The sequence below is a fragment of the Diadema setosum genome, chromosome 6, assembly GCF_964275005.1.
Source record: "Diadema setosum chromosome 6, eeDiaSeto1, whole genome shotgun sequence".
Classification (NCBI taxonomy): domain Eukaryota; kingdom Metazoa; phylum Echinodermata; class Echinoidea; order Diadematoida; family Diadematidae; genus Diadema; species Diadema setosum.
The window spans coordinates 18,293,479-18,316,872 of NC_092690.1; the positions used below are offsets into that span (position 1 = coordinate 18,293,479).

At 38.0% G+C, this 23,394-nt stretch overlaps 1 protein-coding gene across 2 annotated transcripts in view; it reads left to right on the forward strand.

The window, feature by feature from the left end:
• LOC140229992 (beta-galactosidase-1-like protein 2) overlaps positions 1–23,394 on the forward strand; it is a 35,322-nt gene that overhangs the window by 2,973 nt on the left and 8,955 nt on the right. For both annotated transcript variants that reach the window (XM_072310190.1, XM_072310189.1), the window contains 9 exons: positions 122–190; positions 10,704–10,799; positions 11,725–11,833; positions 14,347–14,439; positions 15,925–16,009; positions 17,411–17,475; positions 19,011–19,098; positions 19,970–20,107; positions 21,890–21,982. In XM_072310190.1, coding sequence (XP_072166291.1) covers positions 122–190; positions 10,704–10,799; positions 11,725–11,833; positions 14,347–14,439; positions 15,925–16,009; positions 17,411–17,475; positions 19,011–19,098; positions 19,970–20,107; positions 21,890–21,982 — 836 coding nt within the window. The remainder of the gene's footprint in view (positions 1–121; positions 191–10,703; positions 10,800–11,724; positions 11,834–14,346; positions 14,440–15,924; positions 16,010–17,410; positions 17,476–19,010; positions 19,099–19,969; positions 20,108–21,889; positions 21,983–23,394) is intronic.

Here is a 23,394-nt window from a genome sequence, read left to right on the forward strand (position 1 = left end):
CCCCACAGTGATTTAGCTGTACTATTAAAAGGAAATTGAAGTGCTGCTAAATTTTGTTTTGTTGTTGATGTTGTTATTGATGTTGATGTTAACTTCGATTTATCTCATGTTTATTCTTTAGGTATGTTCCCTGGAATCTCCATGAGCAAGTTCGGGGTGACTTTGACTTTACTGGCATCCTCGATGTTGTGTGAGTTTCCTAGACTTTCTACTTGCCTGTCTGTGTCAGCTGCCTATAGTGGTGACTGTCTACAAACTCCCATTGATGTGTTTTGTAAATTATGAAGAGTTCTTTTCAGTGTTTTGGTAAACTGTATGATTATTTACACATCAGAGAAAGTTGATTTTATGTAGAGCTGTTCTTACAAGGGCGAAAACCTTTCCCTGTTGAAGATGTGTTTGAACACTGTTTGCATTAGAATTTAGGGGTGCCAATTTGAGGAGGACAGGATGGTAAGAGTAAAATTTCCCCAGAACTTGATGGGTTTTACTACAAGTCTTTTAAAATTGTCACAGAGGTCAGAGGTCAGGAGTTGTCTTCATGCATTCCCAAGGAAATATAAAGGTGATAATAAAAACGAACATGGACAGGACAGGGCAAGTTGTACTGCTATACATTGATGTACATGTACAATTGTAGGTTACAGGTCGTTTTTTCCGAAGGTCCGTCATTCCAAAGGTTCTTTGGTCCGAAGGTTCGTTATTCTGAAAGTTCGTTATTCCAAAGATTCTTTATTCCGAATGTTTGTTAATCCGAAAATGTGATCAGCTTCGTTATTCACAAGGTTCATTAATCCGAAAATGAATTAAGGTTCGTTATTCCGAAGGTTCGTTAATCCAAAAATGAAACAAAGCTTGTTACTCCGAAGGTTCGTTATGGACCCTATTTTATTGTCGGATCGACGAACCTTCGAAATAACAAACCTAGATTCATTTTCGGATTAACGAACCTTTGGAGTAACGAACCCTATTTCATTTTCGGATAAACGAGTCTTCGGAATGGCGAACCCTATTTCATTTTCGGATTAACGAACCTCTAGGTATAAGGAATTGTGTGTTTCGGATTGATCAACGAACCTTCGCATTAAAAAGCAGCATCTGATATGTAGACAGTAAATGTTAAATTGCTTTCACTTAGAATCTGGTGAAGACATCCTTCATGAACCAGTATCTTGACCTGTTGAAGATGGGCTGGTTTTGCCACAACACGCATTTCCCATAGACACTTGCCCGATTATACTCGGGACTCGTCCTCAATGGTTAAAAACAAGATAATAATAAATAAAAATGTGGAGTTGTACTTTGGCATACACTTCCCACAATCTATCTAGTATCCATGGCTACATAACTAGGGTTATACTTTGGTGATGGACTATGAGTATAAAGAGCTAGAGGAGAACAATGCATACATGCCATGTCAGTTCTGGCCAGATCATTCTCTTATAAATGTACATTTGTACTCCCATCAGTATGCAGTACTCTGCTTTAAAGGGTGTGTACAATATAGTTCTGGTCGAGGTGAGGATTTAGCTTTTAACATTTTACGAGATATTCAGAAATGACTCCATAAGATGTCAAAGAGCATGCAATTCCAAGGGACTGGTATCAAAAGTGTATTTGATGAAAATTGGTTTTGAAATGGCTGAGATATCCAAAAAACAAGGTGAAACAAAGAGATCCTAATAAAAGGCGTGGCCTGTCGCCTTTAATTATACAATAACTTTTATGGATATCTCAGCCATTTGAAAACCAATTTTCATCAAATAAACATTGAATCCTATTTAAAATTACATGCTCTTTCATATTTCATTTTTAAGAGGTTTCTCATTATCTCACTTAGGAATGTTCAAAACATGAATCCCCACCTCAACCAGTACTGTACAGTCCCTTTAAGGACAATAAGGACAAAGTTGAACTACAAACTGCACCTATGACTTCTCCATTGATGTGTGTCTAGCTGCAAACAAATGAAAAGGATTGATTTGTGACTAGAGCAATGCAACGTGAATGCTAAACAGTGCATTTAGTAATGTATTCATAATGGTTTTGTTGGCTGTTATACGCACTAGACATTCTACATCATCTAGGACCCCATTTACAGTGCGGGGCTCGGCCGCGGTGGAGCCCGCCTTCATTTCAGTGTAAACGCACACAAAAGACCAAATGCGGGGCCAAAATTGGCTGCTCATTTGGCCACGCTCTGGAGGTGGTCTCGGCTGCGGCCGAGCCCGGGCTTTTCTCAGTGTAAATGCAAACTGGGCCAAATGCGCGGCCAATTTTAGTCTGGCTTCCAAAGCCTCTGCCCGTACTATTTCGCTATTCAGGACATTGACCCCCCTCAACTTAGAAAACTAGTATAGTTTAAGGTGGTTTTGTCCTGCAAAGGATTTTTCCTTTGGCAAGGGCCTTTGCCCGAACGGCGACTTCGTCGCCACGGAATCCAGTTGGCAAAGGGTTTGAAAACCAGACTATACCAAATTGTGTTTGTTTACAAGCAGAGCGCCACTACAACAAAATATTGAAAGGTTTGAATGAAAAGCGCGGCAGAGCCCGGAAGTGTAAACTGACAAAATTGCGGTGCTCAGCCCCGCAATTGAGGCGGTGCTCGGCCGTGGCTCGGCCGTGGCTCGGCCGTGGCTCGGCCGCGGCTCGGCCCAGCTCCGCACTGTAAACGGGGTCTAAGTAGCAGCAGGGAGGTGAGACCTATCAGGTAGAAGTGAAGGAAAAAGTACTCAGTACAGTAGTTGTAAGGACAGGTGTGGGTGTGTGTGTGTGTGTGTGTGGGGGGGGGGAGGTGTTGTTTTAGTCTCAGATCAAGTCTGTTGAACATTGCCAACAGTCCACAGCTGTGTGTCAATATAACATTGATTCAAGCGTGACAATGCTCAATGCCAGATGGCAGTATTATCATAATTCAAAGTCAACATGCCACCTGCTCTGTAACACTAAAATTTAGTTGACCTTCATACATGATGGGCTTGCTTCCTGTTTATGGTCAGGTCGCTGGAATGCTATTTAGCAAATTATACAAGACATACATAACAATGAAGATTTTGTTCTAGCTTGGTACAATGCAAACCTCCATGTATCCATGTAGATTTCAAGTTTATCCCTACAGTGCAGTTCTTTTAATGTCCAACTTTTGTTACAACGTGCAATATTTCTTGTCATCATCTCACTAGGTCCCAATAGGACGTTTTAGCGGCGCAATAAAAATGTGGATCGTTTTCCACTCAAGTTTTACCACGCAATATGAGAATGTATTGAACGAAATGCAGGGGCCAATACATTAATTAGGCTACCATAGGCTACCATTGTTACTGGTCGTTCAGTAATGCACCTTATTTTGTCTTGTCCGTTGCGCCAGCGCTTGCTGAGTGCGCGGACGCTTGCTACTATATGTGTATTTTTACAATACTGCAACCAAAAGTGTGACATTTTACTACAAATTAAATTCCACTAGAATGACCTCAAAATAAGCTTCATTTTAATGAATAGTGACTTCTTGATATTCAGGGTTGTACAGAGAGATAGTGCACAAAAAAGCTCTGTAAAAAATTAAATCAGAAAAATGTTATTTTGTGTACATTCCTATAGGGAAATCCATTGAAAATGCTTGGTGTCCTATGTAACATCCGTTACATAGAATATTGAAAATAATTTTAAACACATACTGTTGATCACAAAATATTTATAAACTTGATATGTTAATAATGTAACTAATGTATTGTGATAACAGTGCAGAATTTTACTGTTTGTACTTATTTAGGCATTTTCCAAATATGCATAACGCGTGTCGCAACGCGCGTCGCGATTGGACACTAAAGAGAAAGAGGCAAATAGTTTCTTCCCAAATATTTTATATAATTTATATTCTTTTCTTTTGGATACCTATCCTGGAAAGGAACTCAGAAAAATCAGAAAGGCCAGTAAATAGTATTGGAAATGTACAAAATAAAAGATCAAATCTTCATGTGTAACGGTGGTTACATTGGACACCAAAAAATTGCTGATTTACCATTGTTAATTTTGACATAAAGATGTAAATATTTTGGAACAAAAGTCACATATTTTTCATCCCCCATTGAGCTCATTAAAACAGCAAAAATGCATTGATTTTCAGAATTCCGATCAACCTTTTCTAGGATCTCTGTGTAACGGTTGTCGCGTGGACACCAAGCGTAACACGCGTTACGCACTGTTTATAATGGCATTTTAGGAATGAAAAAGGTTTATTAACAGGATTATCTTTACATGTCATTCCAAATAGGCATGTTCTGGAATAAGATCAGTCAAAAACACTTATAGAAATATATAATTTAGTTGAGTATGATGCATTTGATCTTAGGGGTACTAATCATGTCACAAATTTGGTGTCCTAAAATGGTCAATTTTTAAGGCATATTGTTTAAAATATACATGAAAAATGTAAGGTTTCATATAATTTTATCTCCACTGTCTCTCATATATGTTGGCTACATACCCTGAAAGTTTTAAGTCTTAATTATGTTTAATTTTTGAATTAGGGCTAATCAAACTTAATCACCTTAAATCTCTGCAGTATTGTAAAAATACACATATAGTGTGCAAAATCTTGTTACAATTCACACGCATGCAAACATCTTGCTGAGGACTACCAGGTACAATTGTAACTACATGTAGTTGCTTCATATGTATTGTGCAGGTAGAGGCTACTCCCCTTTTCAGGACTGAGACAACTTCAAAGACGAGTGCAGTTTATAATGCTTTCTACATAATGATTATAGATGATAGTAATCATATTGGATGACATTAATTCATGGAATACCAGAGAATATTGCACTCATTAGGGCCAATATTCCCTGGTATCCCATTCATAGCCATCCAATATAATATAATTTTTTTTTCAATGTCTGATATTGTGAATAGTTCACAATGTTTAATAACAAGAATATTAGTGCAGCCAGAAATACTAGCAGCCATCTTGCCAGATATTGTGTGATTGTTTACTTGTGTTATGATAATCAAATGACGAGCTGTCCATTTATTATTATTATTTATTATTATTATTATTTTTTTATATAATTTAGCTTGATTTGATAGTGTCTAGTATCTAATTAATTCAATACCATCAGATACACTATGTAATGATGTACATCTGTATTATACATTCCTCTTATTTATGTAGTCCTATTATATTCCTGGCAATGAATGAATACAAGGGAATTTTGGCCCTATCGAGCAAATTTTCCTGGTTTTTCTTGAAATAAAGCCATACAGTCTTTCCTATGCATAATCACTATCTACAAGGCAGTAGTTGCTGAACTTTAAAGAAGACCCTGTACTAAATAATTAGGGACTTCGTATTACAGGCTGTATGTGCTTGTAGCAAGAGCTCCTTAATAGCAAGTGTTTGTCCACTCAACAAACGTTTAAGTGCAACAGACGAGACAAAATATGATTTACATTGTATTATTGCATAGCCACCAAATAACTATGCACAGTAGCCTATGGGGAATAGGTACAGCAGCCTATTACATATATGCTATGATGCTATACAAGTCGTCGCCGGTCACACAAAACGACGAATCCCTCAGTTGTGCGTAAGAATGACAATTCTAGAAAATCGCGTTTGAAGTTAACCCATTTTTGACTTATGGTTGCTACACTTTCATGTCTATAATTTCCAATTATTTTTGTAGGACATCAGACTTCAATTCTTGCTCTAACTTGTGAAGTTTTTATCGAATTGTATTGTTAACAAATAAGCGGGAAAGAGCTGCATGCATGTATTTTCGGTCTGCAAAGAACGTTGTCATTTTCCATGTGTGTCCATATGTACATGTACATTGAGCGTTGTCATTGTCAACACATGTATTACATAGTATGCGCACTGTGCGCGCGGTCAATGAACTGTTGAATCTCAAAAATTACACGCAAGTCAATGCGCACTGATTCGTCGGTTCGGTGACCGCGCGTACGTGCGGTCACCGAACCATCGAATCGCCTGATTGTTTAACACTTAAGCGTCTGTGGGGAAAACAAATAATTTTCACAAATGGAGTTACTATACTTCTACAAAAGTGATAACTACGTAAAAATTACACCGAATTACACACTGAGAATTTCAGAATATGTAGTATGGAATATCTGCTATCGAAATGATTGAAAATCTCAAAATCAAAAATTTGACCCAAAATTGAGTGATTCGTCGATTCATGTGACCGGCGACGAAGTGGACAAAATGTACATGCCTTTTTAGCTCACCTGAGCCAAAGGCTCAAGTGAGCTATTGCGATCGCTCTTCGTCAGGCGTCGGTCGTGCGTAAACTTTTTACATTTTCATCTTCTTCTTAAGAACCCCATGACCAATTTGCACCAAACTTGGCAGGTACAACATCCCTAGGGGGAAAGGATCTCAATTTGTTCAAATGGGCACCATGCCCCACCTGGGGGCCCCCAGAGGGGCCCAAACTCCCCAAAATTGAGGAATCTTAAAAAATCTTCTTCTCTAGAACCATAAGTGATAGAGCTAAGTTAATACTATGAGTTGGTACATTGATGACTGCAGTGTCAAGTTTGTTCATGGCAGAATCAGGGGTGCCCCCCTTGGGATCCAGAGGAGGGAGGTGGGGAGGGGTCCTAGTAGGGCTCAAATTGTACATTTTCATCTTTTTCTTGAAAATGCCATTTCTTGAAAAAGCCATGATGAATTTTCACCAAACTTGGCAGGTAGCATCCCTAGGGGGATAGAATCTTGTTCCCATCATATAGGCACCATGCCCAAACCTGGGGGCCCCAGGGGGCCTAAATTTGGGCCTACATATAAAATTACATTGTAAATTTTTCATCTTTTTTCTTGAAAACTCCATGATGAATTTTCACCAAACTTGGCAGTGAGCATCCTTAGTGGGGTAGAATCTCAATTCCATCAAATGGGCACCACGCCCCACCTGGGGGCCCCCCATGGGGCCCAACAACCCACACCCTTCAGTAAGGAATCTTTAAAGATTTTCTCTAGAACCAGAAGTGATTGAGCAGTGTGATGGAATATATTATGCAAATGGACACCATGCCCCCAGCTCTCAAAGTTACCCCCCACCACAAGTTTCCAATGTTCTCAGGTAAGAGTCTGCTAGAATGCATGGAAGGTGAACTTGCGATACTCAGGTGAGCGCGGGACCCCCCGGGTCTCTTGTTAATTCAGTGCTCAAATTCTTTGCAGTACTTGTATTTGCTTATAATAGTGATAATAGTTTTTGCTGTATTGACTTCATCACCCCCACTTACTGACATAATTTTGGAGAGAGAGAGAGAGAGAGAGAGGTGTAACACCTCCAAGTGTATAGCAATCTGAGATAGGTGTAGCTTTGATGGGGGGAGGGGGGTGAGATAGAAGTGATCAATCTTTTTTCCACTCCATTTTCTGGCAGTACCAGTGTGCCTACAGTTTTTTTTTTTTTTTCTATTTGTAGTTTTCTTACACTCATTGTACAAACCACGTAGCCAAGGCATTGCAAATCAAGATAATTTTGTGGCATGAAATTTTCGTGAATTGCCACTGGCATTCAATGCACATTGTGTACAATATGGAAGAACTTTTGCATGCATTTTAATTTGCGAATCTAGGCTGTCACAACATTCACAAAATTAGAATGCATACAGACATTTCTGGTTTTTACAGTACGCTGCCAGAATCAAAGAGGACACATTGCTTTGAGGGCTGACTATTACAGCTCTATTTATTCTGCATTAGATATATTTCTGCAAATGATGAGATATCGACCAATGAAATAAAAGGAGACATGATTATGCATGATACTGACAATGAACATCATAAAATTCATGGAAGCTTGTATTTGGAATCTGATGAAAAATTAAAAAAAAAAACTTTTAAAATAAGAAGTTGTTACTTCAGTGGGACCTTTATTGAAATCCAATTCAGAAGTACATCTTCCAAATCTGACATTCTTTTAAATGATTCTTCTATCTTGTGAGAAATGCCTTGTCTCTAGAAGCACTTTTGTTTATGGTTGTTTCATTTACTTTTTGATTTAACAAGCATTTTTTCGATTGTTTGTTCCATAATTTTGAGAGCTGCTTCAAATAATGAACAGTGAAGTGCCAAAATTTGACAATGAATACTCTTTTCACTTTTAATAGAAAGAATTGATGAGTTCTGACCCTGTCATATTAATCATAATCTGCATTGAAGGATATTAGAACAGACTTGCACATAGCCTTCAGAAAATTAAGGCATACATGGTAAGGGTCTGTGTGTAAACTGTTTCATGGTTTGGTTTGATTTATCTTCGTTACTCTTGGTCTACCGAAAAAAATGTGTATTTTGTTGTTTCTTATTCTGTGATAAGTTGTAAGTAGAGCTGTATTGCATGGACCTTTTAGATTTGTTTGCCTTTTTGGGGAAGTCGAGTAAATGAAGCTTTTGGAGGGAAGTCAAGACAGCTGGTACAGAGGCCAAACATTTGTATTGGAGCCAGCCCCGCTGTGAGCTTTGAGCTATAAATGTACACACACTTTGTATTTGCATGCAAATGCACATTGGTCCCCCCCCCCCCAATCACCAGCACAACCTACGTAGGGAAGAACACGTGGCAAATTGGGATGATGTGAAATATTTCAGGTCTTGCTGGTAACATGACTTGTGCAGAATTCAGTAATGTCCATAACAAGCTGTTCAAGTGGCTTCTTTTGTTGCTGCAAACAGAGAAATTAGATACACACTAGTCACATCATACAGTACGCCAGGGGGGTGTTTCATCAACGTTTGTCAGCGCTGACAAGTTGTCAGCGCTGACAATCACCATACATGTGTAGTAACAGTCAGTAACCAGAGCATCTTAGCCAATCAAAACCAAGGATTTTGCTGAAATTGTCAGCGCTGACAAACGTTGATGAAACACCCCCTGAAAGGGACACAGCTCTCACAGATAGGCCTAACTCTTGCCATTTATGCACACACACACACACATGCACACATACAAAGTTCTCTATGCATGACACCAAACCCTTTCATATTTTAGTCTGATATTGATTTAAATCTAATGTTTGTCTTTTTGGTGTGGTCAGTGCCTTCTGTGAGGAAAAAGAATGAAAGAAAAATAGATTGTAATCCGCTGCTGTGTGCCCCAAGGAATCCCTTGTATTTTGAGTGGATTGTAAATTGCATATTTTGGGTAAAATCTGCCAACAGAATAACATGGATACACTGTAGTTAGGAAATTAAGAATGTTTGTTGATATTAACAGCTCTGCAATATTCACATGTAAGGACATATGATTTCCCTCTGTGTGTGCATGAGTATTGTATGCAGAAATTGTGTTTGATTCTACATGTATTCGGGTATTATTGCAGGAGGTACAGACTCTACAACTCTATAAGTTTTAGCAAATTACACAATCACCACCCAGTGTTGCCTTTCTCCTGTCTTGAATATATAGCCATCTCGAAGAATATCAAGATCTTGAAATTTGTATTGATATGGTTCCAACAGTATTTTTTTTTTTTTTGAAAACTGATCTCTCACTAATTTAAGAACTTTGGTTATTTCCTTTTTTTTTTTTGTGAGAGAAAATATTAACATATAATATGCAGATCCATGTAGTACGATAATATCTCCTAACCATTTCAACATAATCATTGTGTAGAATTGCTAGTAGTAGTAAAAGAATAGCTTGAAGTTCTTACATGGACCTAGCCCCATATTTGTTTGTTTGTTTGTTTTTTTATTGAATGGAGTTTCATGGCTGCTGAGCAGAATTTTACATGGCTAGTGCGGATCTTGGTTCTCCAATCCATTGTTGCATCTGGGTATGCCAAAATGTGTTGTGAGATTTACCCATGAATGCCAACACCTAGCTTGTCTCGTGCCTGTGAGGATATTTGTCAAACATAATACCAGACTTCATTGTACTCTCTCTTTAAAATGTCTGTACACGCATACTTTTTCAATGCCCTTTTCATCTCAAACAGTACATAATCCATTTAGTTTGTATGGTAGTAACTCACTTCCTCCTCTATAACTTTGCAACATTGGCAACCCCCACCCTGAATGACAACCTAGAACTCAGTAACAAGAGAAAACCTGGTGAATGCCAAATATGCAGTGATATCATATGAGCAAATATCACATACGTAGCTATCCTGTTGACTTGGCAACAATAGAACAGAATAACCTTCATATAGGCATTGATAATGTGTGCTTAAAAGTATAAAATAGATAGGGGTGTGTGGGAGTTGAAGGATTATTTTTAACATGTCAAAGATGGAAAGTTTGGCATCTCAGCATGTAAGTTTTAGTCTGAAAGTGATAGTCCAATATGCACATGTTATGCATTGTGTGGTGCCCTAATATTTATGTGAACATGAAAGAAACTGAAGTTACTATGATCATATGTGAAGATTTTACCAGATCTTTCTTGTTTGGTTTTCATTTGTTCCCAAAGAATTAATGCTATCACCAATAAAATGTACATGTTGTATGCTTGTTGTAGAGGAGGTAATGTCATGATTTTTAATATTTTTTTTTTAGCATTTTCCACAGGCCTTTACATGAATTCATGTCAGTTTGTGTGTTGTATTGTAATTTAATTTTATGTTTTTGGAGAGGAGGGATATGGGATACTTCAATTTGGTGCCTAGCAAAAAAATTGATTTTTTTTTGTGTGTGTGTGTTTTTTTATTTCCTGTTTGCATTTACACAGAGAGTTCCTGAAAGTGGCACAGAAAGTTGGACTTCATGTCATATTTAGGCCAGGACCATACATCTGTGCTGAGTGGGACTTTGGTGGTCTGCCCAGGTATGGTACACGTAGTCACAAACCTGATAGTAATGAATGCCTGGTCATCCTTGTACACAGCAGCATGGGAGATGAGACATATGTGAGAAGGGAAGAAATTAAGAGTGAAGGAAAATGAGCTTCATTGTTGTAGCACCCCTTACAACAGATAGAATAGACTAGATATTAGATAGAGTGAAAAAAGAATGAGGGGGAAAGAGAAAGGCAGCATGTTGCTGTTGTTGTTTGAGAGTCTGTCTTAATGTGAAAGAGAATGAATTAAGATTTTTATGTATTCGTTCATTGCAGTCATCTCCTTAAAATAGTTTGGAAGACTCAACTTCCGGGGGGGGGGGATAAGTATAATGCTGAATTTACGTTGTACAATGTGGCATCACCCATAATAATTTGCGAGAATTTAAAACACATGTAGCAAAAGAAAGGCAGCAAAAGAAAGTATAATGCTGAATTTACGTTGTACAATGTGGCATCACCCATAATAATTTGCGAGAATTTAAAACACATGTAGCAAAAGAAAGGCAGCTCTTTTCCATTGTTTCACTTGTCACATTAAAGAGACAAACATGATTTTAATGAAGCTCTTGATTTTTAAGAAGCTCTTTTCAGGGTGTGATGTGGAGTTTTGCCAAAGTTGCTTAAAATTGAACTTTTTGATGTGCATTTTATGCGAAATACCAATATTTTTTTTTTTTTTTTAAATAAATGAAAGAAGGGGAAAACATGGTGGGGGGGGGGGGAGTGGTGTGAGGTGTGACAAATTAATCATAGAGGATTACATGATATTGTGCTGCCTTGTTCAGTGCTGTGAGTAGGATAGGAAAGATATCATTTCAAATGTGGTAGAATACTTCCTGTGTGGATTGTATGCATATGAGCTCATCGTTTTTCTTCACCTCTTCTTTGATTGTGGTTCATGGTTTCATAGCTGGCTTTTGTCCGACAATGAGATGAAGGTGCGGACAACCTACCCTCTCTTCACCGAGGCAGTCTCCAAGTACTTTGATGAACTCATCCCCAGGATTGTGCCTCTGCAGGTAAAAATGATTCAACATCAAGAATTTTATCAGAGAGAGTAATCAATCAAGATTGCAGTGTTTCCTGAAGAGTTCAGGGAAACGTTGCTGGCTTGAGACAATTACTCAGGGAAAATCAATTTCAGACACCAGTTCACTTTAGGGAAAATGAAGTTACAGCTGGGCAAACAATGTGAAAATTTTGACTACAGATGCTGTACAGTGAAACCCCGTCATAACGAGGTCTGTGGGACTGGCGATATTACCTCGTTATAACCGGTACCTCGTTTTAACGGGGTTTCACTGTATTTATCATAGTACTGCAGTGTCACGTGTAGATCATACCTGGGTATATTTCCTTATTTCATTGGTATACTTCAATAGAGAGAAAAATGTGATTTTGTGGGCATTTCTGTGATGAAATGATCTTCCCTTTTGTTGGAGAAAAGTTCAATTATGCTGTCATTGTACATTGTACAATCAGACAAGCAGAGTTCAGGACATACAAAATGTAATATCACTTCCTATGCTAGCATATGTATAGGGCCCGTTGCATAAAACTCCAACCGGATTTTTTTCCGGTTGAAATCACAAAATTCCGGTTGGAAGCTCCCAACCAGAGTTTTTATGCAACGGATTTTACATTCTTAGATTAGCAACCTTAAAAAATTCTGGTTGGGCAAATCCCAACCAGAATTTTCTAAGGTTGCTAAAAAAGTTTTGTGCAACGGGACCCAGGTGGTACAGTTCGACCTCGATTCTCCGGCCATGTCGGGACCGGCGTTCATCCGGATAAGTGAATTGGCCGGATATGGGAGACACAATGTTAATGTATATAGCTGCCGTCCAAGCTGCCGTCCCAGTGCACAGGGAGCTAGGCAGGTAGCGTACCCTGCAACGGTGGTATAATCTATGCTAGCCTGCGCAAAATTGTAGTCCCTTCTTCACAAAAATAAAGTATATCTTTATGTGAAAATCAGACATGTTTTACCTCATTAGATATTGAGAAACCTATCATGCCCATCTTATGAAATTAGTGAAATAGATCCATGAAAGTCACTGTTTTTATGCCTCCGCCAACGAAGTGGCCGGAGGCATTATGTTTTCGGGTCGTCCGTCCGTCCGTCCGTCCGTACGTCCGTACGTCCGTCCGTACGTCCGTCCGTACGTCCGTCCGTCCCGTTTTGTTTTTGTCGATATCTCAAGAACCGTGTGGTGGTTTTGCATCAAACTTGGTATGAGGGTATATCCTTGGGGGATGATACTTTGTGTGGATTTTAGGGTCACAGGGTCAAAGGTCAAAGGTCACAGGTTATTTTGTGAAAAAAAAAAATTGAAATTTCATGTTTTTCTCCATATCTCGCAAATGGTTCAAGGTATCTTCATGGAACTTAGTATATATGCTTGTACCGATGGGCAGTGATTATCTAGGGAAGTTGGGGGTCATGGGTCAAAGGTCAGGGGTCAAAGGTCAAGGTCAACTCCTCAAAATATAACTACTTTCCTTATATTTATGCAGTGCCTGAAGGATTTTTTTAAAACTTGATGTATGCATGTATAACCCAATATATATTCTGTGGGAAGTTTCTTGCCAAAAGGTCAAAGGTCAAAAGGTCAAAGGTCAAGTGAAAGTGCTAAATTGCACTTTTTCCTCCATATCTCAAAAATAACTCAAGGTATTGTCATGAAACTTACATATTTATGCATGTTCTACCTAACAGTGATTCTCTTTGGAACTGTGGGGTCAAAGGTCAAAGGCCAGGTTTCGATAATACTATTTTACCATTTGATACTGAAATTATACTTTTTCTCAATACCTTGAAAATTACTCAATGCATAAACTTGTAAAAGGGTCAAAAGTCAAGTGAAAATCATCAGTTCCCCCAAATACCTGCACTCTGACGTTTTAATCATTCATCCAATTGAACCTAGTTCTAGGAAAGTGAACATTCAGCACATTTGTGGCAAACCTGTCATTTTAATATTTTGCCAATTGTGTGAAACTGTCATCACACATTGTCAAGACATCGTACTATAGACCTATTAGGAGAACCATGTAGTATGGCGGAGGCATACACCAGTCGCCGTAGCGACATTTCTAGTTTCTCAATATTTGGATGAAAAAAAAAAAAGTCCTTCACTGTGTGAACGCGTCCGGATAATAGAGATTTCCAGATAAAAGGAGGCCGGATAATCGAGGTCGAACTGTACTCTGAAATTACGTGTATTCTACATAGTCATGGAAAGAAGGATGTGATTGTGTTTGGTACTATTGTCCAGTTAAACAATAGTTGTCACATTGATCTAAAAAGTGATTTTTATACATTTTATTTCGTCTGGCATTGCTACTCTATTAAAAGTTTTGAAGCTCAAATCATTGTAATTACCATGTCACTTTTGTCGTGCCTGAATTTCAGTACATTATACGACTTCTTTTTCATACAGTTTGCTAGTACTTATTGTTAATCTTGGTACAATAAGTAACATATATAAGACTTGCTATGTATTGTTCTGTATTGTCTGCTTTGCCATAGCACAACCGAGGTGGGCCGATCATTGCTGTTCAAGTGGAGAACGAGTATGGATCATTTGGAAAAGATACGTCCTACATGGAAAGCATTAAGGAGGTGAGCTATGAGATGCAAGAGTTGTAAAGTGTAATGGTGATCCCACATCCTTTTTTTTTTTATGCACAGCGGAAAGGAAATAAAAGTCAGTCAGAATGAGCATGATAATCCCTACACGTATAAAAAATATTGGGCTTTATGTTTCATACATTTAGGAATAAATTCTGCTCGAATTGAATGCATTCTTTCATGACTTTGTTCAATCCCAGAATGCTTTCTAATGACTTCAAGACTGGCAGTGTTTGGTTCTTATAACATGGGGCTACTACGTGGCCTTGAGTCGGAAGTTGTACTGCATACAAATAGTGAATGGTCACGTGTGCGATGGTACAAGATTTCGCACAAAGTGAAAGATAGAGGCGCTCTATTCAACGAGGCAAAGCCGAGTTGAATAGTGCACCTCATCTTTCACCAAGTGCGAAATCTTGTTCCATTGCACAAGTAAAGACCATACACTATTTGTTTTATACAACACCTCGGACGTCAACAGATGTGGTCCACACAGATTCTTGAATTTAGCACAGAAATGGCAACCATTTTCCGTGAAAGGCTGCACAGACACAGCCGTTTGTATGTACGTACGCGAAACTGATGAGGTGAAGTTGTTTACAAAAATGAGTGACAAAAGTATGCCCTTCAGGCGTGCTTGTAATTGTTGAGTGCGCGCTGCAAATGTTTGTTTATTAAGACATCAGAGCCGTGCAATGGAACAAAAACTTTGAGTCAATCGTGAGTTTAACATGGGAGTGGAAAAGGGTGACGGCAGCCATGCGCTATCCATTTTTGCTCAAACAAAATTGCACAGCTGACAGCCGCAGTGTGCGTTGGTACTTATAACTAAATGTCATGTGATGGGCAGTTGACCAGTTGGATAGCTACATTCTTTTTAGGTGTTGTATAATACATGTATGTTCTACTGGAGGAGATGTAATGCGAGGCTGCATGAAAGCAATATATCTATATGGTACCTCAGAAGTTAATTTTTATGTACAGCTGTAAGTAAAGGCAAGTATTAAAGTCATTGTCAATTTTTTTTTTAAGATAAAAAAAGATATATAAGATTATATCAATTTGATATCTTTGCATACATATGTGGGCAGGATTCGAACCTACAACCCCCTGATCACTGGACAGGTGTCTTATCCAGAGACCACTGAGCTTCCACCCGACAGCCAATGTTGGTTCTAAAGCATTATAGCATGCAGCGGTTACCAATATTTATTCAAATTAATGAAATTCTTGTGTCTAAGGATATACATGTAGAACCAAATGGAGAAGATGCTTGTCCGGTGATGAGGAGGTCGTAGGTGTGAATCCTGTGCGAGTATGTATGCCCATAATTTTTTTATCATGGCTACTACTAAAACAACAATAATAATTCTGTGCTTATTTCCGTCAATGTAGGGCAATTTGTCAATCAGTTGCAATAAATGTGTGAATGGTGAAAAGTTCATGATTACAACCTTGTCTATATTTCTCCTGCAGGGTCTTACTATGCGTGGTATAACAGAACTTCTGCTAACCTCTGACAATACCAGGACTCATATGGAAAATGGTCGATTACCAGGAGGTGAGTAAATTTATGGACGGTCTTAAAGGAAACCCAAACCCAAAGAGCAATGTGGATTGAGTGAAAGCAGCAATATTAGTAGAACACATCAGTGAAAGTTTGAAGAAAATCGGACAATCGATGCAAAAGTTATGAATTTTTAGAGGTTTGGTTTTGAAACCGGTAGAGATGAGGAGACTACTAGAGGTTATGGTGTCATGTGTGGACAACATTACTGTATATATATATATATATATATATATATATATATATATATATATATATATATATATACATATATATATGTATATATATATATATATATATATATATATATATTATATATATATATATATATATATATATATATATATATATATATATATATATATATATATAATTATATATATATATATACACACATTCCATCAACTTGATACCAACATAGTTAAGGGTAGCAATTATTCCCCCTCCTTTCTGAAAGCGGGGGTAATAGTCAAGAGCTCTTTCATTATGCTAGAAAAGTGAATTTCTGTGGAATTCCTCTTTATATTTTCATTAAAAAAAAAAAAATCATAACTTTTGCATCGATTGTCCGATTTTCCTCAAACTTTCACTGTGTGTTCTGCTAATGTCTCTGCTTTTACTCAATCCACATTTCTCTTTGGGTTTTGGTTTCTTTTACAGGGCAAGTTCACAAAAATAGATGTGTGGATTGAGTGAATGAGGAGCAATATTAGTAGAATGCATCAGTGAAAGTTCGAATGATCTGTTCAAAAGTTATGAATTCTTCAAGTTTCTGTGCAGCCATCGCTGGATGAGAAGAATACTACAGTTTGTGATGTCACATGATATAAAAAAAGATAAGTAGATTTCAACATATTTTCATATTTCTAGCAAAGTAAAAGAGCTCTTGACTTGCCTCTTTAGACAGCTGGAGAAATAATATTACCCTTAACTTGTGTTAGCAAATTGAGGGAATGTGAACTTTAAAAATAAAATACAACTTTGTGGAATGCTCTTTATATTTTCTTTGTATCATTGTACATGACATGACATCACAAACAATAATGATGTAACTGATATTAATAGTGATTATTAAAATCTTATCAAAAGTAATACTTCTTGCAAGCTAACCACATCTGTTCTCAGACTGGCAATTACATGTCACCCAGTGAAAATTTGTAGCTCTCTTCAAGGAGGGATGGCATTGATGATGGCTATTTCTAGTTGCAGTTGCAGTCTCTTTGCAGTTAGCCCGTTGAGGACGAGTCTCGAGTATGCTCGGGCAGGTGTCTATGGGAAATGTGTGTTGTAGCAAAATCAGTCCGTCCTCAATGGGTTAAGTGATCCTTTAGGTCTGTATTGTATGCAGCTTTCCCCAGGCCTGTAATTTTGTTTTTGTTTTGTTTTTGTTTCTAGTGTTAATGACAGCCAACTTTCAGGAACATGTGGACAGACATTTCCAGAACTTGATCGACCTGCAGGTTAGTTCCAGATAAGAAGTGTGTAAAAGCATGTACAGTACATTCTACAAGTGTATGCCAAACTTGAATCAGCTATAAAAACAACAGCTAATTGTTGTTTTGTTGTTGTTGATTTTTTACATTGATACCGCAGTTTTCACTCAAATTCTTCTTTTCAGACCATTTTGATAATTGTCGTAATCATCACCTTTTTAGACTGCATGCAATGTCAGGCTGCCAGGTTATGTTTGGGCTTGAAATATTGATGTTCTCCGGCAGGAGATTGTATCAGTCACAGATATTTGATAATCTCTGTTCGTATGTAGGCCTACTTGCCTTTGAGGACAATAAGTCTCCTTACATGATGTGACACCCCAGTGGTATTCACATACATGTAGTGCCCTTTTCATCACTCACCCACTCAACCGTAGAAAACCACATTATCATATAGAAAGATGCACTACTACAATTGTAAAATCCTACAACCCCTACAAAAATGTTGAATGGTTGGCCTACATGTTGTTTAAATAGGCAAGAAATAAGGGAATGTTTCACAATTTTCTCATCAAAGTAGCAACATTTTACTTGCCCGTTCTTACCAGGGAAACATTTCTAATGACATTTTACTGGCCCAGGGCCAGTGAGCTAGCGGTGGTATCAAGATTTCATGAAAATCTGATTTTCCTCTCTAAAATCTGATTTTTTAAAAGGATATTTCATTTGTTTTTGTTTTTATGTCAAAAAGTTGGCATCTCTGCACAAGGACATATGTGACCCGCTACAACAAAAGGATCCTAAAGTCGCTGACGGTTGAGCCGAGAAAATCGAGTTTGTTTGTCACATCATCAAAATTGGTCAAAACAATCGGATTTCTGTTTTCGGCACAATTTTGTAGTCTAATGTCTTGTCTATCATCTGCCGAAATTTCGAAGCTAAATGATCAAAGGAAAGGTAAGAAATCAGCGTTTTTCTGGGCCGTGATTTTCCGACTTTCAACGTAACGGAATCGTGTCCAAAGATTTGGATTTAGCACCACAGCTTGACTCCGCCCCTAGCAACGAGGGAGTGATCTTATTGGCCAGTGCGTGGCACCCTGATTACTGATTGGTCGTGCGTAGACCGCTGGCGCTAAGCTTGAATGAACATCGCGGAGGTCGCTAGGAGCATACCTTCTATTGCCTAGCGGTGAGAACTGTCTCGCCTCCCCTTGATTATGCTAGCGTCGGAACGAAAATTTTGAAGGCGTTTTTCTTGAAACTCTGATTTCCACAACCACTTGACATGCGCTCATAAAATTATCGATATCTCCGCAACCGAGTACTGTTATGAGTTGTGCTGTATATGGAATTAAAGTAGAAGAGTAATGGAATGATATCATGCCATTTTCAGAAAATTGTCCTCCCCCGACTTTCGGATCCTTTTGTTGTAGCGGGTCACATATGTTAAAAGTACCTCCCTGATTTGATGTGTGACTGTTGGTAGTCCTGCTTATATAACTAGTCTCACAAAGAAGACTTGTTACACTGTGACCCTTGTTTGATTTGGACCTCCTTCAGGGGAAGGACATGCCGCTGATGGCCATGGAGTTCTGGTCAGGCTGGTTTGACCACTGGGGCGAGAAGCACCACATCTACGAGCCTGAAGGTACTCCCACCCGTCACGGTCTCAACTTTAGCATGATTTTTGTTTTTATGGCATTGTGTAGCATTGAGTTTTCAACTAATCAATGTTTATTTGCATTGTACTGTGTATCTATCCAGGCTTGCCTGAAGCTTCTTAATCCCCCCCCCCCACAAAAAAAAAAAAAAAAGAGAGAGAAAATTGGAAATGCACACAAAATAGAAGAGATAGGATACAGAAGTTGGCATAATGGCATGCATAGTGCTTGTCCTTTTCATGACAATTCTTGAATAGACATGCAAATTTACTAATTGTCTTAGTTTACAAACATCAGGTACTGTATTTGTTTAGAAACAATTTTACTTTTTTTTGTAGATAGATCTAGAGCCAACTGCCTCTTTCAAATCAGCTGTAGGAAGACCTTTTCTGATTGAAAGTGCACCTCAGTTTCCCAAATGAATGCCACACTTCTTCCAAAAAAAAATTTACTAATCATAACATTTAAGGAAAATGCTAAAGTTTGCTGTCAAACTTAACTGTTTGTAGTAGTTGCCTTTCTCTTTGTGGAGAGATCTTTAATTAATAGGAAGCTTACAACCCCACAGCCTAATACATTGCATTGCCTTTATTTTTAACTATGGTTATACTTGAGCTTGATTAAATGATGATTTTCCATTCAGTGCACTGGACATCACAGTTGCCACTGGGAAAATTGACATGCTTTTTAAAAAGTGTGCAACCAGACTTCACTCTAATATCTTCATTGCATGATTCTTTCCTATTTAGTGTACTCTGCAGTTACCAATATCACTGCTAGCATTATTAGCAAGCTTTCAAGAAACTTGTATGATGGTGTGATTGACAAGTTGATTTTATTTTTTTTTTTTCTTTGTAGGACTTGCTGGCTTGACGAAAGCCATCTTGGAGAAAGGGGCATCGGTGAATTTTTACATGTACCACGGTGGCACCAACTTTGGCTTTATGAATGGCGGCAACTATGATGGAGGTTATAAACCTACTATTACCAGCTATGGTGAGCTATGCATGGAAGTTGTTATGAACTCAGCGCTCTGGTAGTATTTATCATTCATACCCTCTTCTTCTCCCACCTCTCTCCGTTCACTCACTGTATACGCCATATATTTCGCGAGTTTAAATTTTTCGCGAATCGGGAATTCCCAACGATTCCGCGAGTGGTTAAATTCGCGATCGTGGAGTCCTGTACTGAACAGAGAAGAGTGCGCGCATACGTCACATTCACATCTGGATCAGAGTCAATATTTTCATGTGTCTTTAATTTCGTGAATAGCACCTGACTCGCGAAATTCGCGAAAATAAAAACCTTGTGAAATATTTGGCCTATACAGTACATTGTACACCTTTGTTATAATACTGCCTCATCTAATCTTACTCTCTTGTCTTAGTTTGATGTACTTTTCTTTTATGTCATTGCTCTTCTGTCTTCATCTTTTTTTTGTCTAATATTTTCTGTTCTTCTTATAATCTTATTTCTTGTTTTTGTGCTTTCCTCCCTTGTCTTTTTCTTCTAATTTTTCCTTTGATGCAGTGTTTGATATAGAATGATTTCAGCTCAGTGCTATTTACTAGCATCCACACCAATACAAGTGGGAAACTACAAACTAAGTCAGAATTACAGCTGTAACTATAACTTTTGGCCAACATTTTTGTCCCCGCCGAACGAGTTCGAGCAGGGGACTATGAAACGGGCTCCGTACGTGTGTGTGTCCGTGTGTCCGTCCGTCCGTGTGTCCGTCCGTCCGTGTGTCCGTGTGTGCGTCCGTGTGTGATCAAAATGTTCAAAATGCTACTCCTTCGCCATTTCTAACCCGATTTTGATTCTGTTTGCTTTATATGATAGCACTACATGGGAGCTTTGAAACTTCTATACAGAATTTCAGTTGTGACCTTTGACCTTGACCTTTGACCTATATTGTACATTTTGCTTCAAAATGCTACTCCTTCGCCATTCCTAACCCGATTTTGATTCCGTTTGCTTTATATGATGGCACTAGGTGAGGGCTTCAAAACTTCTACACAGAATTTTGACCTTTGACTTCTTTGACCTTTGACCTTGATTTTTGACCTATATTGTACATTGCCTACAAAATGCTACTCCTTCGCCATTTGTAACCCGATTACAATTCCGTTTGCTTTAAGTGATGGCACTAGGTGAGGGCTTCAAAACTTCTACACAGAATTTTGACCTTTGACTTCTTTGACCTTTGACCTTGATTTTTTACCTGTATTGTACATTTTGCTACCAAATGCTACTCCTTCGCCATTTCTAACCCGATTTCGATTCCGTTTGCTTTATGTGATGGCACTAGGTGAGGGCTTCAAAACTTCTACACAGAATTTTGACCTTTGACTTCTTTGACCTTTGACCTTGATTTTTTTTACCTATATTGTACATTGGCTACAAAATGCTACTCCTTCGCCATTTCTAACCCGATTTCGATTCCGTTAGCTTTATGTGATGGCACTAGGTGAGGGCTTCAAAACTTCTACATAGAATTTTGACCTTTGACTTCTTTGACCTTTGACCTTCATCTTTTTACCTATATTGTACATTTTGCTACTAAATGCTACTTCCGGCGGGGACATATATTACGCACCGCGTAATTTCTACTTTTCCTTGTTTTTTTTAATTTCCTATGAACTTTCACTGTGTGTTTCACTGCTTTGTCTGCATTCACTGAATTCCCATTTATACATTTGATGTACCCCATAAAATGAGGTGTGCATTTCCTGTACATCTGAATGTTGATATGCTCTACTCTTTTTATCCCTATAGATTATGATGCTCCTTTATCTGAAGCAGGGGACACAACTGAAAAGTTCTTCAAGCTGAAGGAAATTATCCAGAAATACACTGGCAAAGGACGAGGTATGCGTGACTCCGCGCTTTTGCAGCTCAGCACCGTGCTGACTGCAAGTCTGAATGGGTCGAGTTTGATGTTTATCACATGCATAATAAAGCATAAACTTACTTATCAAGTCTTACTGATAATGCAGGGATGTGAGAGTTCAGTCTGATTTCAGATTCTTTTCCTCCGCCCAAAACCCACTTTGCAGATTTTTAGCGATTCAAATGCATTGAAATGTTCACAGTTTTATGCACTTGAGTCCTTTTTGTTTTTCATAAGTATTTAGATTTTTCAAACTTTTTTTTTTTTGTGCAAGTTCTCTCAGACCTCTGTACTCAACATATCTCTCCTGTACATTGTCCTCCACAAGAGCTTTTTGAATTATATTGAGGCAGAGGTAGAGGTAGGATAGATTGATTGATGACTAATAAAGATGGATGGATGGATAGATAGATGAATGGATGGCTGAATGGAAAGACAACAAGATAAAAGAAATATGAATGAGTGGGGAAAAACTCTATACAGCAGAGAGGGATATTGCATATTATTATTTCATTCGCCATTTCAGACATTGCACATGTACATGGGTAAACACAAAACACATTTGATTCAGCATAACAAAAATGAGAAAAATTAAAACACAGAGACAAAGCACAAATGAGAAAAAAACAAAAAACAAAAACAATTCCTAGATTGTGACATAGAAAACAGGGCTGTCAGGGCAAGAAAAGGTAAACTTCATTACCATGACCAGCAGGTCTTCTACTCCACACCCAATAAACTACTTGTATATCAAAATAGGTACATATTAAAGACACAACACTTACATTGTATCAGTCACAGTAAATAGAACATGCAGTCATATAGGAACAAAATTGGGATATGAGGAGGGCAACATAATTATGCTGTATTTATTTGGCCTTCATGACCGCCACTCTCTGAAATTATATCAAAACTGCAACTTAAACCCTTTTCAGAACTGCACTTTTAAGAACTTGTAAAGTATGTGACAGATCTCCAAATACAATATCGATTCTCTCATCTGAAGAGAGGCTTTCCCAGATCACTGGAAACCTATGGATTGCTGTTTGTATGTACATGTCGAATGCTCTCTTAGGACAGAAAAAGTTGTTAGCAATAAATGTTATTAAGTTTTATAAATTTCCTGTTAGCATTGATAATGATTTGATAATTTTGAAGATGATAGTAGTATCAAAGGAAACTTAACAAGTTATTTATTAGTAAATTTTAAGATTAATTTTTAGACTTGGACTATAAACTGTAAAATTTTGTTGATAACATCAAGAGTCATGAGTGCATTTGTACACAATATTGAGATCAGGTAGAAGTGAACCCATTGCTCCCTTTGCACAGAAAACCATTGATGCATTGCTTTCATTAAATGTCAGTGTGCACTAGCAGAATAGTTTGC